Consider the following 18,524-nt stretch of genomic DNA (forward strand, 5'->3'; position numbering starts at 1 on the left):
ACAGGCTTTTATCTGACTGCTCAAACTGAAGAAAATGGACTCATCTGTAGGTGCTGGGCATAATTTGGTGTTCTAAACGTGTTCTCAGTGGTCATTCTCCAAAGAAGAGCTAGTGGGCATTGGTTCCCAAAACAGTATTACAGGGAAAATACCTCCTTCCGTTCCTCTTTTCATTCTGTTGTATCAGAAAATAGTAAATCTGAGTTAGAAAATATATTCCATGGTGTTACTTAGGCAGTAACGTAGCCATGCTTTTGTCCCATGAAATGTATGTGCTGCGTATCTTTTCTGACAAATCCTGTGTCATTTCCAATGGAGCAGTTCAGAGTCATGTTTAACCTCTGCAGGCTGTGTCAGCACCGGAAGAGGCTCCTGCAGAGTCTGCTCCTGAAAAGCCGAGTGACGTTGGGGACGATAGTGTGTCTGAAGATGTGGCCGACGCAGGGGGCAGAGGTGGCTCCTCGGGGAAGAAGGAGCTGTCGTGCAGCAAAGCCGTCCCCGACGGGAAGCTGGTGAAAGGTACGCTGCCCTCACTACCAAGGGTTCCAGTTTTGACCTTGTACCTCACAGGTGTCACTTCAAATTAGCAAGGAAGAACGCTGGACCGCTTAAGGTCAGGTGCCTTTAGCCACAGGACAGGAGGAAATGGCTGCCCCTTTTAAGTTGCTGTTATTAATAAAACTTGCTTATTTCATAGTACTTTCCTGATTCCGGGTTTGGGGTCATTTGGATGTAAGCTCATCTTAGGTATGCGTTCTACAGGCTGTTGCTAACAGCCTGTTCTACCAATTTAATGGAAATGTTTAGAATTTTTCAAATGATGTTTTGTACCCCCCCCTTGGACTTCTGAAACTATATGCAAACTATTGTGCCAATGGAATTCGTTTTCTTTATTTGTTAAGGCAAGTCCCTTGAGGGTCTCTACCAGGCAGTATTCCACTCGCTCCGTTTCAGTTACCTTTTCTTTTTTTTTTTTTTTTTTTTTTTTTGCGGTACGCGGGCCTCTCACTGTTGTGGCCTCTCCTGTTGCGGAGCACAGGCTCCGGACGCGCAGGCTCAGCGGCCACGGCTCACAGGCCCAACCGCTCCGCGGCATGTGGGATCTTCCCGGACCGGGGCACGAACCCGTGTCCCCTGCATCGTCAGGCGGACTCTCAACCACTGCACCACCAGGGAAGCCCCTCAGTTACCTTTTATGTTCTTGGGAGGAGTTTTTCATCTACCAGGACAGACATACATGAAAAGAGCAAATATAAATAAATAGAAAGAAAAAAAAGCTGACACAGGCACGGTAGCAGAGAACTCTGTGGTTGGACGTGTGAAGAAGCAGTGAGTTGCACCAGGTGGGAATGAGAAGGGCTGTGCAGAGGGAAGAGGGTTCAGAGCCAGAGGAGCTCCCAGGCGGGACGGCGTGGTCTGAGCCGTGTGGCCTGTTCAGAGACGGGAAGTGGTCTGAGGGACCCGGGTGTCAAGGGGGGCACACCTGCCCAGGTAACCATGGGCAGCTCGTGGGGCTCTGCCTTCCTGGCAGGTCCCGGGGCTTCCAGCAGGGACAGCACACCTTGTGGCTTAGATCAGAGGAATCACTTTATGCAGTATGGTGAGTGTGTGAAGGGATCGAGGCAGAGAAGCCATGGGGGGGGGTTCAGGGTGGAGCTGGTGGCCTGAAGTGGAGGAGGGGGCGTGGCCGGGCGGTGCAGGAGCCAGTGCCCGGGTTAAAAGGAAAGGCAGAGGAGACGCGGGACGGGCAGACGGGCCAGGATTGCAGGAAGGCCTTTTCTGTGCATACAGATGCCTTTTCTGATACAAAGATGGCGATCAGGAGTAACCCAAATGACCCAGATGGGTAACTGGGAAACTTATGGAAGTGCCTGTGAGCCTCTCAGTCCAGGAGGTCACCTGAGCACACGTGTTTAATCTCTCACCCTTCCCAGCCGCCTTCAGCTCTCATTGGAATAACCAAAGGAATGTATTAGTAAGGAGAGTAAAAACAGTTACTGCTCCAGAAGCAGGGGGAGGTACTGTTCATGTTTAAGAAGGACAGGCCAGGCCACCTGGACTTCAGTTCATAGGAAAGAGTAGGACATTTGGGGACTCAGTGGCAGTGACCCCGGGGGAACCACTGTCAACCAAAGAAGGGGGCGGGCAGAAGGCCAGAACCACCAGGAGCGTCCAGGGGGCAGCAGGGCCCCAACAGGGTGTGGTCGGGGTGCAGTGGGCCAGCCCCCGCATGGAGCGCCCTTCCCGCTCCCGGGAGCAAGCGCCTTGGGATTCAGCAGACGAAATGGTGCTCGCTCGCCACTTCCCTCGCCGTACCCTCTGAGCCTGAGGCGCCCGAGAGCTGCGGGTGTCCGAAAGCACGCACCCCACCCTCAGCTCCGTCAGGGTGAGGACGAGGAGACAGAGAGTCTCGGCTCCGCAAAGAGGCAGGAGCTCAGGAGAACACGATCTGAGCCTCGGAGCACGTGGGCACCTTGGAAACAGTTACTAAGTGACAGGAAAATTCTTTTAGTCTCTGATGCGTATTCTCACAGAATTAAAGGTACTGTAGAATTAGTGCAACCGATAATCTGACATCTGGAAAAGATTGTTAGAAAAAGATGGCCAAATTTTAAAATATAATAAAAACACTAAAAATCAGACTGGGTGAGAAGACAAGTTCAAAATTTTTCTCAGATTTCCAAGGGAAAGGATAGAGATGGAAGGAAAAGCATCCAGATGGGAAAATAGACAGGCTGTCCTCCACGGGGGAGAGAAAGCAGAGGCTAGCGCATCGGCCGTGTGTCTACAGCATTAGATGCCAGGGCGTTCAGCTCTGTCTGAGCTTCTGAATGACAAGTGTTCTGAATGCTGGAGGACAAAGACTCTTACGGACACGCCAGCGCCCTGAAACTGATCAGAGAAGGTGAGGGCAGTGAGCATATTATCCAGACTTACCAGGTGCAGTGAAAACTTAAAGAAAACCTACAACCTCATGTGCTGTTGGTGAAGAGAAAGTGAAAACAAAGCAAGCATTCAACTCAAGGACCTAGGAAGAAACTTTCTATAAAATGCACATAAGAGGGCTTCCCTGGTGGCGCAGTGGTTGAGAGTCCGCCTGCCGATGCAGGGGACGCGGGTTCGTGCCCAGGTCTGGGAAGATCCCACATGCCGCGGAGCGGCTGGGCCCGTGAGACATGGCCGCTGAGCCTGCGCGTCCGGAGCCTGTGCTCCGCAACGGGAGAGGCCACAACAGTGAGAGGCCCGCGTACCGCAAAAAAACAAACAAAAAAATGCACGTAAGAAAAGCAGAAAAGGAGAATCAGTAAAAATCAAAGCAGAAATGGGTGAGGATATAATAAAAGACCAGTAAAACTTATCATCATTGTACAAGTTTAATACAGAAAAAAGAGCAAATGCACAGCATAATGAGAGAGAACGCGGTGTTTTTAAGTCCACGGGAGCAGTGTATTCAACTAAATTTGAATAAACTTGAAAATAACTGAAAAAATTGTCTAAGAAAATATATTGATCAATTGCTAAAATGTCTCCAGAGAGGCAGTAAGACGACAGATCTATAGGCCTGAAAGAATTTAGAAAACTGGTCAGTGAAATACCTCTAAAAGCAGGCAGGCCAGGACAAAGTTAAGGTCAAGGTAACTTCCCTCAAGAAGAGAAAAGCCTGTCTGATTAAAGCTACTCCAGAGCCCAAAGGTGGAAAGTTAGGAAGCTCTCCAGCCCTAGCACCTTAGCCCCATAAAGCTTAGCAGTCTGCAGGCCAGGACCCCGGGAAACCCAGATGTTAGCACCTCAGATGGAAGCAAGCTGGGAACGACAGTGAGAGCAGGTGTGAGCAGGTGGGGCTCCTTGCAGCCATCCCAGTGCGGCGTCCCGCCAGAAAAGCCTCCAAGGACAATCTTACCTTGCTAGCAGATGCTGGAAAAGCACCAACATTTGCTGAGATTTTTATGATAAAGCTTCCCTAGTATGACAGTAATTGACGTTGCAAAAACAGGCTCTCCATTGTGAAAAAAATAAGACTCTCACGTTACCTCTGACAATTATAGTGATTCCAGATAGATTTAAGTGTTTAAACATAAAAAATAAAATCATGAAGTAGAAGAAAATAAAGGTAATTTTTTTCTAGTCAGAGTGGAAAGGATTTTCTAAGAATTGAAGCCATGAATGATAAAGAAAGATAGGTCTGATGGGAACTGGGCCTGTATAAAGTTGAAAGATAAACGTCAGGATGGCAGTGATGGCTAATATAACAGAAGATAAAGGTCAAAGTCCTTGCTATAGAAAGAGCTCTTGTAAATCAGTAAGAAGAGTCACTGCAGTAGAAAAACAAAGGACATGAAAAGGTAGTTCACAAAAGAAGGAAAACAGTTGGTCAGTGAATAAACTTTTTTTTTTTTTTTTTTTTTGGCTGCGTCAGGTCTTTGTTCCTGCACACGGGCTCTCTCTAGTTGCGGCGAGCGGGGGCTACTCTTCATTGTAGTGCGCGGGCTTCTCATTGTGGTGGCTTTTGTTGCGGAGCACAGGCTTCAGTAGTTGCGGCACACAGGCTCAGTAGCTGTGGCTCGCGGGCTCTAGAGTGCAGACTCAGTAGTTGTGGCACGTGGGCTTAGTTGCTCTGCAGCATGTGGGATCTTCCTGGACCAGGGCTCGAACCCGTGTCCCCTGCACTGGCAGGCGGATTCTTAACCACTGCACCACCAGGGAAGTCCTAAACTTTTAAAATATATCCTCACTAACAAGATACTGTTCTTTGCCTCCAATTTGGTAAAGTTAGAAAGTAACAGAGAGCGTGCAAGTGGCAGGACCCTCACTCGTGCGTTGTCCTTGGAGTGTTGTCGGTAAGGCCTCTCCAGGGGAGAGCCCAGTGATGGGGACCAAACCCTAAATGCGGATGCCCTCCCACTCCTAGAAACGTCTGGCTCACCAGGACGTCTCGACCAGGTGTTCCTCCCAAGGCTCGTGGGCTTTTAAAAATAAAAAATTGGGAACCATCATGGGAGACTGAAATCAGTTGGCATGTCCATACTAAGGAATATTATTGCCATTTATTAAAATGATGTATGTTGACATGGAAAGATGTCTAAACGTTTTCTATGGAAAGGTGTCGCTTACTAAGTGAAAACAGCAGGCTATGAAGTATGGTCCCGTTTTTCGTGTGTTTGTACACATGCACATGTACGTGCCTCGGAACCATTGTGTTCAGATCATTTCTTTCCCGTATCTGAATAGCAGTTGGTTTTTCATTTTGTTCACTTGTGTTTTCAAAATTTCCTATAGAGAATATGTATTACCTTAGAAGTTAAAAGTTAGTAATGAAACTTGATACCTTAAGAAACGAAGCATATTTGATGTGGAAGGTGGAGGGCCGGGCGCCGTCAGCTCACTCACGCGTGTTTCCTGAGCACAGGCTACTCTGCGTCAGTGCACACCGGGGCCACATTAGTCCTGCGGTCCTGCCCACTCCAGGCTCCGGGGTAACCAGACCGCACACACAACACAGAACGTCAGGAGTGGCGTGAAGGAGAGAGGCCAGGCAGGGCCTGTCTGAGGAGAGGCTTCATTTGAGATGAGACGAGCAAGAAAGCCAGGCATGAGAAAAGGATGACGGCTCCAGGCAGAAGACAGGGCAGGGCTGGAGCGCAGTGCAGGAGCGGGGAGTGGGAGAGGGGCCCCTCCACAGCTGCTGCTCATCCTTAACACAACAGGAAACCGCTGAAGGCTGTAGGAAGTGCTTTTCACGTGTTGTGAGGTGACTTGCAAATAAGGTTCCAGGTAGAAGCAGTAGTTGTGTAATTGAGTAATTCTCCAAAGAAAGTAGTTCCTCATCCCCTGCTTTCTGGCTGAGCTATGCTGGGAAGCTTACTTGACCTTTTGAGCCTCAGTTTCCTTATCTGTAAATGGGGAGGCCTGATAGAATCTGTCTCCCCCAGGGGTTGCAAATGTTAAGTGAGGTGAGGCGTGGAGACTCTGCACATTAGTCAGTTCTTTTGTTACGTCACTATTTTTTTTAATATAAATTTATTTATTTATTTATTTTGGGGGCTGCGTTGGGTCTTTGTTGCTGTGCGCGGGCTTTCTCTAGTCGTGGCGAGCAGGGGCTACTCCTCATTGCAGTGCGCAGGCTTCTTGTTGCGGAGCATGGGCTTTAGGGCTCACGGGCTTCAGTAGTTGTGGCACGTGGGCTCAGTAGTTGCAGCTCGCAGGCTCTAGAGCACAGGCTCAGTAGCTGTGGCGCACGGGCTTAGTTGTTCCGCGGCATGTGGGACCTTCCCAGACCAGGGCTCGAACCCGTGTCCCCCTGCATTGGCAGGCGGATTCTTAACCACTGCACCACCAGGGAAGTCCCTAAATCACTTTAAAGTATGTATCGAACAGTGGTGCTGTTTGGCACTGTATTCGACATGCATTAAACTGTGTTCCAGAAGTTTTCATTTTAATATATTTGTTGATTGCATATTTTTTAATTTGGAGGAAGAAATTGGGAGTAATTGTTTTAAAATTATTTTGTGATATAATACTTTAGCCCAAGTTAACTTGAGTAATTTTGATTAACATTTAACTGAAGTTTTCTTTTCTCTGTTTCTTTGACTCTATTGTTAAAGAGACCATATTACTAGAGGCTATAAACGGTTAATATTATGAAAGTATTTTCTTACGGAGAATGTCAAACAAGCACAGAAACAGAGCCTGGTGTAATAGTCACACACGCAGCGCCAGCATCCAGCGCCCGTGGCCGACGCAGGGCACAGCTTAGAATTCTCAGTCCAGCCCAGCCCCAGGATGTTCTGAAGCAGATCCCAACATCATGGCATTTTATCCATCAGTGTGATCGCACTTATCTCCAAAAGATAAGGGCCGTTCTTAACATAACCACGGTAAAATAGTTAATATTGACTCTCCCAGCAAAGTGTGCTTTCCACCCCGTGTTATATCTTTGCTTGGGGCTTGTTAGGAAGGTAGACCTCAGCGCACCACGTACAGTGCAAGTGCATGGCGTTGCATAATCAACACAGAGACTGATTTTGCCCCCTTTTCATTCTGACTTATAAAATATCACTTTGCTAACATTTAACATCTTGGGGTGTGCTGTGTAGCTTGAGAGATTATTGACGAGAGATGATTATATGTCAGAGATTATTTACCAGCTTCAAGTCACACTTGGGTTTGGAACCGTGAAATGCTGAAAGTAGAGAAGCCCGGGGGGCGGGGGCAGCTGGGTGAGCTCACCTCCACAGTTACAGCCACATCAGAACCTGCCTTCGGTAACCTAGATCCACTTCCCTCTCAGAGTCAGCCCGTTTGCACTGCACTTGACATTGCCCTTCGCTGTGGTTTACTTGAGTAGCTTTCATCAGTAATAACGCATGGTTTTTAAAAATAAAGTATCTCATTACAACCAGTTAGGTGTTGTTAGGAGCCATTTGCCGTAGTCTGAGGACGCAGGGACTCAGTGAGTGCTGAGTAGACGGGGGAAGGGGAAGAAGATTGTTTCCTTTGGGGCCTTTGTATTTCTCTTCAATTAAAATTTCCAAATATTCTAGGAGAGAAAAATTGAACCACCTAAATTTTTGTTACACTAGGTTTAAGATTTTCTTAAAGGTGCAGAGAATAGTCTGACATAACGCCTAGCACAAAGTAGGCACCCAGTCAAACGTTTGCTGAATAAAGGAACAGTTTCTGCAGCTTGCTTTTGTAAGAAAAGGTTACCTTCTATGGTTGGGATTTTTTAGAAGTACCTTTTAATAGTGGAGTCCCATCATATGCTTACTTCTGCAAACTCAGCAATGTGCTGAGCCCAGAAAAAAAAGGAAAACACCAACAAAAATTGACCATTTGCCCATAGAGTGACCCCAGCTGGCACTCAGTGTGTGCATCCTGACGTGGCCCGAGATGGAGCCGGTGCTCTGCCTTCCCCCCCATCGGGCTCAGCACGTGTGATGCCCTCCTAAATGCCCTCTGACATCACAGGCACTGCCTGCGGCCCCTAGAACCTCCCTCTGCGTAAGATGTGGCTCCACTCAAGACATTGCTCCACCAGCTGGTGCTCATGTGGATGGTGGGGCCCGTGTAGATTTCTGCTCTGTGCTTCCAGTTACTTAAAAATGTGTTACCATTCTCACCTTTTCTCAATAGCTTCATTTGCTCCAATAAGCTTTGCAATCAAGGCCAAAGAAAATGATCTACTTCCCCTGGAAAAAAATCGTGTTAAGCTAGATGATGACAGTGATGATGATGAAGAAAGCAAAGAAGGCCAAGAAAGTTCTAGTAGTGCTACAAACACTAACCCGGCAGTTGCCCCACCCTGTGTAGTTGTTGAGGAGAAGCGGCCTCAACTTACCCAGGAGGAGCTAGAAGCAAAGCAAGGTTTGTCAATATGTTTTAAACTTCTTAAAAGAAAAGTGCGTAAATACAAGATTGACCTACTAAGCCAAAACTACGGGACTGCCAGCTGGAGTCTCCAGCCTTCGGAGATCAGAACCACTGCGGAGCCGCGGGCTGCTTTGGCTCAGCTGAGAAGTTCTCTGTGGAGTGAGGAGCGCTGCTGTTCCTTAAGCTCAGATGCAGTGCCCTCGGCGATGTGTTTTCAGAGGGTCAGCTGAGGGTGGCCGAGAAGGCTTTAATGGCAGCCTTGGGGCAAATGCTCAGCCTGTGCGCCCAGCTCAGGGTAATGTTCCGAGCTGGGAGACGCCTCTTTGCGAGGCCATCTCCCTGCAGAACCATCGGACCCTTGAAGGTGCTGGGGCCCAAGCTGGTTTTCAGGCTGTGGCTCGTCTTCAGGGGTCACGGTGTGGCCACCGCTTGCCTCTGACGCATGGCTAGCAGTGTTTGCGGGGAACGTCTTGTCGTGTTCTGTCCCTCCTCCAAAATAAGTTCTGTTCTGCTCTCACTAAAGTAGTGAATTAACAGTTGCGTTTGCAGTATTTATCTGTTCTAACTGGTTTTGTGAATGAGCTTTTCTTTGTATACACGAACAGATCACGCAACATTGCTGGAAGGTAATTCTTTAACCATAGGATGCCCCGCTCTTGGGAACTAGCGTGGTGCTGCTCCCCCCGAGCACGCTTGTGCTCATGCGTGTGTGCCTAAATCTGCATTTACTGCGTGCGGACTGAGCAGTGTGTCAGGTCATGTGGAAGAAAACGCTTTTCACGCTGTTCCTTGCCTGGTAGTTTGGGCACATGTTTATGAGAACCATTCCGAGGTTTTCATCATTTCAGGTTTCACTGCTGTGGAATCCCAACAACTTTCTGACTTTGATTTTGAATGTAAAATGTGAGAAGTACCAATAGTAAAAGCATTGTAAACTAATGCTCTGAGAATTGTTTGCCTGATTTGTTGGCCTTTCCTGAAACCTGTATCATATTCACGTTTTAAAATAACTGCATTATATTTCATGACCCTTTTACTGCCCATGGAAATTAAGATAGCAATATATTTATACAGTACTGCTTGCTCTAAACATCTTTTTTTCTGTTTATTCCTTAAGCAAAGCAAAAGTTGGAGGACCGACTGGCAGCTGCTGCCAGGGAAAAGCTTGCCCAGGCGTCTAAGGAATCAAAGGAGAAGCAGCTTCAAGCGGAACGTAAAAGGAAGGCAGCTTTATTTTTACAAACCTTAAAAAATCCTCTGCCAGAAGCAGAAGTCGGGAAAGTGGAAGAAAATCCTTTCAGCGTCGAGGTGAGTTAAACAAGAGTCCACGTCTGTGTTCTGGGCAAAGCGTGGTTGGTAAAAGCACCTGAGCGTGGGTTCCTCCGGCCACTCAGCGCTCGAGCCTGCGTGAAGGCTGTGAGCAGACCCCGCCCTTCTGCCACGTGGGATCGCGTGCTTTTCCGGGCAGACCTCGGAGATACCGTGGTTTCAGTTCCAGACCATAGCAGCGAAGCAAATCACATGCACTTCTTGGTTTCCCAGTGTGTATAAGAGTTATGTTTACATTATACTGTAGTCTATTAAGTGTGCAATAGCATTATGTCTGAAAAATATATACATACCTCAATTTAAAAACCCTTTATTGCTAAAAAATGCCAACCATCATCTGAGCCTTCAGCGAGTGGTAATCTTTTTGCAATAGTAACATCACTGATCACAGATCTAATAATGAAAAAGTTTGAAACATTACGAGAATTACCAACATGTGACACGGAGACATGAAATAAGCAAGTGCTCTTGGGAAGGTGGCCCTGATAGACTTGATCGACGCAGAGTTGCCACAAACCTTCAATTTGTAAAAAAACAAACAACAACAACAAAAAAAAACGCAGTATCTGTGAAGTACAATAAAACGAGGTCTGTCTGTACTGTATAGCTGGGGTCAGTAAGAACCTGATGAAAACTCCCTGAGCGCACATGCACACCAAATACTGGGTGCAGTGTCACAGACACGGACCTTTGGGCCCAGGCTGGGAGCCTGTGCTTCGTGGTGAGCCTCCCAGGAGCTGCAGGACAGCTTCGGCTGTGAGGGCCGCCTCGGGCCTGGACAGACTCACCAGAGCAGTGAGGCTCCTGCCACAGCAGTGGCCCTTGAGCTCACACTGACGGCCAAGAACCTTACTCAGGGGTCTGTGTTAATAGCAGCACTTCAATTAAAAAGAAAAGTAAGATACGGTTACCGTCGTCTTCTCTTAAAGGGGTCAGATGCCCACAACTCTTTCCTAAGCTGTAGAACCACAGCTTAGCCCCCGGCCCATTTCCTCCCTTCACATGGCAGTGGGGCGTGGGGCGTTGGGCTGCTCAGAACACGGCCTGCCCCGCTTCTCCAGGGGTCCCCAAACGTCTTTCGCAGCTGCCTTTTTCCTGTAACGTAGAACGGGCGCTGCGCGTTTTTTACTTTAATTATGTTGACATTTCTGAGCGTCTAAGGCCGTTACTAAAAACTGATTTTTGCTGCATGTAGCCACTGGTTTATTTGTTTCTCCATGGAAAGCAGCATTCTAAGTTCAGATTTTCAGCATTCTGTTGAAGGTCGAATCAGCTTTCTCACCTCAGGAGTCAGTCTGAAATTCAAATCTGGCAGGAGACCTCAAAAATGGTAGCTGGATCAGGCTGGGGAGCACGAATGCCCGCTTCCGTGAGAGCCTGTGGACTGTGGGCTGCGCCCTGGCAGGCTGGGCGCGCTTGCCATCCTCCTGGGCCCCCGGCCACCTGCTGGAGCACCGGCCTGGCCGCCTCTGTGCTTCCCTGTGCTGCTTCCGGAGGCGGCCGCCTGGGGAGGCCAAAGGCAGGCGGGCCCAGAAAAGCACCTGCAGTCATACCCTGGCTTTGGGAGCACCTCTGCGCCAGGGCAGTGATGAAAACATGCAGCCGCTATAACCGCCACAGATAGAAAAGGGGGGAGAGGCAGAGTACAGAACAGCTCCACGTTTATGGCTGCAGCTGTAAAAACGCGCATATAGTGTGGGCGGGCAGGGAACTTAAGAAGGTGAGGGAGCTGCCACATGGGAGGGGTGTGAGTGGACTACTTTAATTTCCTTTATTGTTTTGATGTCATTTGCGCAGGGAATATAGGGCTTAATTAAAAGGTATCTGCATACATAGATACTGTAACCCATTATGTTACATGGTTGCATCTATATTTTCTAATAAAACTGTGGGCTTTTTGTTTGTTTTGGGTTTTTTTAATATCTATATTGGAGTATAATTGCTTTACAATGCTGTGTTAGTTTCTGCTGTGTAACAAAGTGAATCAGCTATACATATATCCCCATATCTCCTCCCTCTTGCGTCTCCCTCCCACCTTCCCTATCCCACCCCTCTAGGTGGTCACAGAGCACCGAACTGATCTCCCTGTGCTATGCAGCTGCTTCCCACTAGCTATCTATTTTACGTTTGGTAGTGTATATATGTCCATGCCACTCTCTCACTTCATCCTTGCTTATACCCTTCCCCCTCCCCGTGTCCTCAAGTCCATTCTCTACATCTGCATCTTTATTCCTGTCCTGCCCCTAGGTTCTTCAGAACCCTTTTTTTTTTTTTTAGATTCCATATCTATGTGTTAGCATACGGTATTTCTTTTTCTCTTTGTGACTTACTTCATTCTGTATGACAGACTAGGTCCATCCACCTCACTACAAATAACTCAGTTTGGTTTCTTTTTATGGCTGAGTAATATTCCATTGTATATATGTACCACATCTTCTTTATCCGTTTGTCTGTTGGTGGGCATTTAGGTTGTTTCCATGTCCTGGCTTTTGTAAATAGTGCTGCAGTGAACATTGGGGTGCATGACTCTTTTTGAATTATGGTTTTCTCAGGGTTTATGCCCAGGAGTGGGATTGCTGGGTCGTATGGTAGTTCTATTTTTAGTTTTTTAAGGAACCTCCATACTGTTCTCCATAGTGGCTGTATCAGTTTACATTCCCCCCAACAGTATAAGCGGGTTCCCTTTTCTCCATACCCTCTCCAGCATTTATTGTCTGTAGATTTTTTGATGATGGCCATTCTGACTGGTGTGAGGTGACACCTCATTGTAGTTTTGATTTGCATTTCTCTGATAATTAGTGATGTTGAGCATCCTTTCATGTGTTTGTTGGCAGTCTGTATATCTTCTTGGGAGAAATGTCTATGTAGGTCTTCTGCCCATTTTTGGATTGGGTTGTTTGTTTTTTGGATATTGAGCTGCATGAGCTGCTTGTATATTTTGGAGATTAATCCTTTGTCAGTTGCTTCGTTTGCAAATATTTTCTCCCATTCTGAGGGTTGTCTTTTCATCTTTTTTATGGTTTCCTTTGCTGTGCAAAAAGCTTTTAAGTTTCATTAGGTCCCATTTGTTTATTTTTGGTTTTATTTCCGTTACTCTAGGAGGTGTTGTCAAAAAGGATCTTACTGTGATGTATGTCATAGAGTGTTCTGCCTATGTTTTCCTCTAAGAGTTTTATAGTGTCTGGCATTACATTTGGGTCTTTAATCCATTTTGAGTTTATTTTTGTGTATGGTGTCAGGAAGTGTTCTAATTTCATTCTTTTACATGTAGCTGTCCAGTTTTCCCAGCACCACTTACTGAAGAGGCTGTCTCTTCTCCACTGTATATTCTTGCCTCCTTTATCAAAGATAAGGTGACCATATGTGTGTGGGTTTATCTCTGGGCTTTCTATCCTGTTCCATTGATCTATATTTCTGTGTTTGTGCCAGTACCATACTGTCTTGATTACTGTAGCTTTGTAGTACAGTCTGAAGTCAAGTAGCCTGATTCCTCCAGCTCCGTTTTTCTTTCTCAAGATTGCTTTGGCTATTCGGAGTCTTTTGTGTTTCCATACAAGTTGTGAAAGTTTTTGTTCTAGTTCTGTGAAAAATGCCATTGGTAGTTTGATAGGGATTGCATTGAATCTGTAGATTGCTTTGGGTAGTAGAGTCATTTTCACAATGTTGATTCTTCCAATCCGAGAACATGGTATATCTCTCCATCTATTTGTATCATCTTTAATTTCTTTCATCAGTGTCTTATAATTTTCTGCATACAGGTCTTTTGTCTCCTTAGGTAGGTTTATTCCCAGATATTTTATTCTTTTTGTTGCAGTGGTAAATGGGAGTGTTTTCTTGATTTCACTTTCAGGTTTTTCATCATTAGTGTATAGGAATGCCAGAGATTTCTGTGCATCAATTTTGTATCCTGCTACTTTACCAAATTCATTGATTAGCTCTAGTAGTTTTCTGGTAGCATCTTTAGGATTCTCTGTGTATAGTATCATGTCATCTGCAAACAGTGACAGCTTTACTTCTTCTTTTCCGATTTGGATTCCTTTTATTTCCTTTTCTTCCCTGATTGCTGTGGCTAGAACTTCCAAAACTCTGTTGAATAAGAGTGGTGAGAGTGGGCAACCTTGTCTTGTTCCTGATCTTAGTGGAAATGCTTTCAGTTTTTCATCATTGAGGACGATGTTGGCTGTGGGTTTGTCATATATGGCCTTTATTATGTTGAGGAAAGTTCCCTCTCTGCCTACTTTCTGGAGAGTTTTTATCATAAATGGTGTTGAATTTTGTCGAAAGCTTTCTCTGCATCTATTGCGATGACCATGTGGTTTTTCTCCTTCAGTTTGTTAATATGGTGTATCACATTGATTGATTTGCGTATATTGAAGAATCGTTGCATTCCTGGGATAAACCCCACCTGATCATGGTGTATGATCCTCTTAATGTGCTGTTGGATTCTGTTTGCTAGTATTTTGTTGAGGATTTTTGCATCTATGTTCATCAGTGATATTGGCCTGTAGTTTTCTTTCTCTGTGACATCCTTGTCTGGTTTTGGTATCAGGGTGATGGTGGCCTTGTATAATGAGTTTGGGAGTGTTTCTCCCTCTGCTATATTTTGGAAGAGTTTGAGAAGGGTTGGTGTTAGCTCTTCTCTAAATATTTGATAGAATTCGCCTGTGAAGCCATCTGGTCCTGGGCTTTTGTTTGTTGGAAGATTTTTTATCACAGTTTCAATTTCAGTGCTTATGATTGGTCTGTTCCTATTTTCTGTTTCTTCCTGATTCAGTCTTGCCAGGTTGTGCGTTGCTAAGAATTTGTCCATTTCTTCCAGGTTGTCCATTTTATTGGCATAGAGTTCCTTGTAGTAATCTCTCATGATCTTTTCTATTTCTGCAGTGTCAGTTGTTACTTCTTCTTTTTCATTTCTAATTCTATTGATTTGAGTCTTCTCTCTTTTTTTCTTGATGAGTCTGGCAAATGGTTTATCAATTTTGTTTATCTTCTCAAAGAACCAGCTTTTAGTTTTATTGATCTTTACTATCGTTTCCTTCGTTTCTTTTTCATTTATTTCTGATCTGATCTTTATGATTTCTTTCCTTCTGCTAACTTTGGGGTTTTTTGGTTCTTCTTTCTCTAATTGCTTTAGGTGCAAGGTTAGGTTGTTTATTCGAGATGTTTCCTGTTTCTTAAGGTAGGATTGTATTGCTATAAACTTCCCTCTTAGAACTGCTTTTGCTGCATCCCATAGGTTTTGGGTCGTCGTGTCTCCATTGTCATTTGTTTCTAGGTATTTTTTAATTTCCTCTTTGATTTCTTCAGGGGTCACTTCGTTATTAAGTAGTGTATTGTTTAGCCTCCATGTGTTTGTATTTTTTACAGATCTTTTCCTGTAATTGATATCTAGTCTCATAGCATTGTGGTTGGAAAAGATACTCGATACAATTTCAATTTTCTTAAATTTACCAAGGCTTGATTTGTGACCCAAGATATGATCTATCCTGGAGAATGTTCCATGAGCACTTGAGAAAAATGTATTCTGTTGTTTTTGGATGGAGTGTCCTATAAATATCAATTAAGTCCATCTTGTTTAATGTGTCATTTAAAGCTTGTGTTTCCTTATTTATTTCCATTTTGGATGATCTGTCCATTGGTGAAAGTGGGGTGTTAAAGTCCCCTACTATGAATGTGTTACTGTTGATTTCCCCTTTTATGGCTGTTAATATTTGCCTTATGTATTGAGGTGCTCCTATGTTGGGTGCATAAATATTTACAATTGTTATATCTTCTTGGATTGATCCCTTGATCATTATGTAGTGTCCTTCTTTGTCTCTTGTAATATTCTTTATTTTAAAGTCTGTTTTGTCTGATATGAGAATTGCTACTCCAGCTTTCTTTTGGTTTCCATTTGCATGGAATATCTTTTTCTATCCCCTCGCTTTCAGTCTGTATGTGTCTCTAGGTCTGAAGTGGGTCTCTTGTAGACAGCATATATATGGGTCTTGTTTTTGTATCCATTCAGCCAGTCTGTGTCTTTTGGTGGGAGTATTTAATCCAGTTACATTTAAGGTAATTATCGATATGTATGTTCCTATTCCCATTTTCTTAATTGTTTTGAGTTTGTTATTGTAGGTCTTTTCCTTCTCTTGTGTTTCTTGCCTGGAGAAGGTCCTTTAGCATTTGTTGTAGAGCTGGTTTGGTGGTGCTGAACTCGCTCAGCTTTTGCTTGTCTGTAAAGGTTTTAATTTCTCCATCAAATCTGAATGAGATCCTTGCTGGGTAGAGTAATCTTGCTTGTAGGTGTTTCTCCTTCATCACTTTACATATGTCCTGCCAGTCCCTTCTGGCTTGCACAGTTTCTGCTGAAAGATCAGCTGTTAACCTTATGGGGATTCCCTTGTGTGTTATTTGTTGCTTTTCCCTTGCTGCTTTTAATATGTTTTCTTTGTATTTAATTTTTGACAGTTTGATTAATATGTGTCTTGGTGTGTTTCTCCTTGGATTTACCCTGTATGGGACTCTCTGTGTTTCCTGACTTGGTTAACTATTTCCTTTCCCATATTAGGGAAGTTTTCAACTGTAATCTCTTCAAATATTTTCTCTTCTTCTTCTGGGACCCCTATAATTCGAATGTTGGTGCATTTAATGTTGTCCCAGAGGTCTCTGAGACTGTCCTCAATTCTTTTCATTCTTTTTTTCTTTATTCTGCTCTGCAGTAGTTATTTCCACTATTTTATCTTCCCGGTCATTTATCCGTTCTTCTGCCTTAGTTATTCTGCTATTGATCCCTTCTAGAGTATTTTTAATTTCATTTATTGTGTTGTTCATCATTGCTTGTTTCATCTTTAGTTCTTCTAGGTCCTTGTTACAGTTTCTTGCGTTTTCTCTCTTCTATTTCCAAGATTTTGGATCATCTTTACTATCATTATTCTGAATTCTTTTTCAGGTAGACTGCCTATTTCCTCTTCATTTGTTAGGTCTGGTGGGTTTTTATCTTGCTTCTCCATCTGCTGTGTGTTTCTCTGTCTTCCCATTTTGCTTAACTTACTGTGTTTGGGGTCTCCTTTTTGCAGGCTGCAGGTTCGTAGTTCCCATTGTTTTTGGTGTCTGTCCCCAGTGGCTAAAGTTGGTTCAGTGGGTTGTGTAGGCTTCCTGGTGGAGGGGACTGGTGCCTGTGTTCTGGTGGATGAGGCTGAATCTTGTCTTTCTGGTGGGCAGGTCCACGTCTGGTGGTGTGTTTTGGGGTGTCTGTGGACTTACTATGATTTTAGGCAGCCTCTCTGCTAATGGGTGGGGTTGTGTTCCTGTCTTGCTAGTTGTTTTGCATAGGGTGTCCAGCACTGTAGTTGCTGGTTGTTGAGTGAAGCTGGGTGTTGGTGTTGAGATGGAGATCTCTGGGAGATTTTCGCCATTTGATATTACGTGGAGCTGGGAGGTCTCTTGTGGACCAGTGTCCTGAAGTTGGCTCTGCCACCTCAGAGGCACAGCACTGACTCCTGGCTGCAGCACCAAGAGCCTTTCATCCACACGCTCGGAATAAAAGGGAGAAAAAGGAGGGAGGGAGGGAGGGAAGAAAAAAGAAAATAAAATAAAGTAAGATAAAATAAAATAAAGTTATTAAAATAAAAAATATTAAGAAAAAAAATTTTTTAAGTAAAAATAAATGGACAGAACCCTAGGACAAATGGTGAAAGCAAAGCTATACAGACAAAATCTCACACAGAAGCATACACATACACACTCACAAAAAGAGGAAAAGGGGAAAAAATCATAAATCTTGCTCTCAAAGTCCACCTCCTGAATTTGGGATGATTCGTTGTCTATTCAGGTATTCCACAGATGCAGGGTACATCAGGTTGCTTGTGGAGCTTTAATCCGCTGCTCCTGCGGCTGCTGGGAGAGATTTCCCTCCCTTTCTCTTCTTTGTTCGCACAGCTGGGGGGGCTCAGCTTTGGATTTGGCCCCGCCTCTGCGCGTAGGTCGCAGGAGGGCGTGTGTTCTTCACTCACATAGGACGGGGTTAAAGGAGCCGCTGAGAGTAAGGATATGTACTTGGAATACTGCAATATGCTTTTAAAAAGGAGGACATCGCCTTTAATCCTGACTCATTTTTAAATATAATTATCTTGATGCTTTTACTTTGGTCTGCACATTCATCTATACATACTTTAGTTGAAAGGTTTAGAGATGTTTTCAGGTGCTAGAAAATAAATAAAAGTTTTATTTTTTATTAATCACTCAAATGGTGGTAGAATTTGCTAGGATATTATTTTAAAATAATATAAAAAAAAAACGGAGCCGCTGATTTGGGGGCTCCGGCTCACTCAGGCCGGGGGGAGAGGGAGGGGCACGATGCGGGGTGAGCCTGCGGCGGCAGAGGCCAGCGTGACATTGCACCAGCCCGAGGCGCGCCGTGCGTTCTCCCGGGGAAGTTGTCCCTGGATCCCGGGACCCTGGCAGTGGCGGGCTGCACAGGCTCCCCGGAAGGGTTTGTGGATAGTGACCTGTGCTTGCACACAGGCTTCTTGGTGGCGGCAGCAGCAGCCTTAGCATCTCCCGCCCATCTCTGGGGTCCGCGCTGATAGCCACGGCTCGCGCCCATCTCTGGAGCTCCTTTAAGCAGCGCTCTTAATCCCCTCTCCTCGCGCACCAGGAAACAAAAGAGGCAAGAAAAAGTCTCTTGCCTCTTCGGCAGGTCCAGACTTTTCCCGAACTCCCTCCCGGCCAGCCGTGGTGCACTAACCCCCTGCAGGCTGTGTTCACTCCGCCAACCCCAGTCCTCTCCCTGCGCTCCGACGAGCCTCAGCTCCCAGCCCCACCAGCCCCGGGGGGTGAGCAGA

At 45.3% G+C, this 18,524-nt stretch overlaps 1 protein-coding gene across 3 annotated transcripts in view; it reads left to right on the top strand.

The window, feature by feature from the left end:
* Positions 1–18,524, top strand: part of SFSWAP (splicing factor SWAP) — an 82,610-nt gene that overhangs the window by 37,031 nt on the left and 27,055 nt on the right. For 2 of the 3 annotated variants that reach the window (XM_030859940.2, XM_030859941.2), the window contains 3 exons: positions 348–519; positions 8,134–8,364; positions 9,488–9,678. In XM_030859940.2, coding sequence (XP_030715800.1) covers positions 348–519; positions 8,134–8,364; positions 9,488–9,678 — 594 coding nt within the window. The remainder of the gene's footprint in view (positions 1–347; positions 520–8,133; positions 8,365–9,487; positions 9,679–18,524) is intronic. The other variant, XM_060310074.1, reaches the window with a different exon arrangement.

Source organism: Globicephala melas, chromosome 13, assembly GCF_963455315.2.
Source record: "Globicephala melas chromosome 13, mGloMel1.2, whole genome shotgun sequence".
In the NCBI taxonomy this organism is placed as follows: Eukaryota; Metazoa; Chordata; class Mammalia; order Artiodactyla; family Delphinidae; genus Globicephala; species Globicephala melas.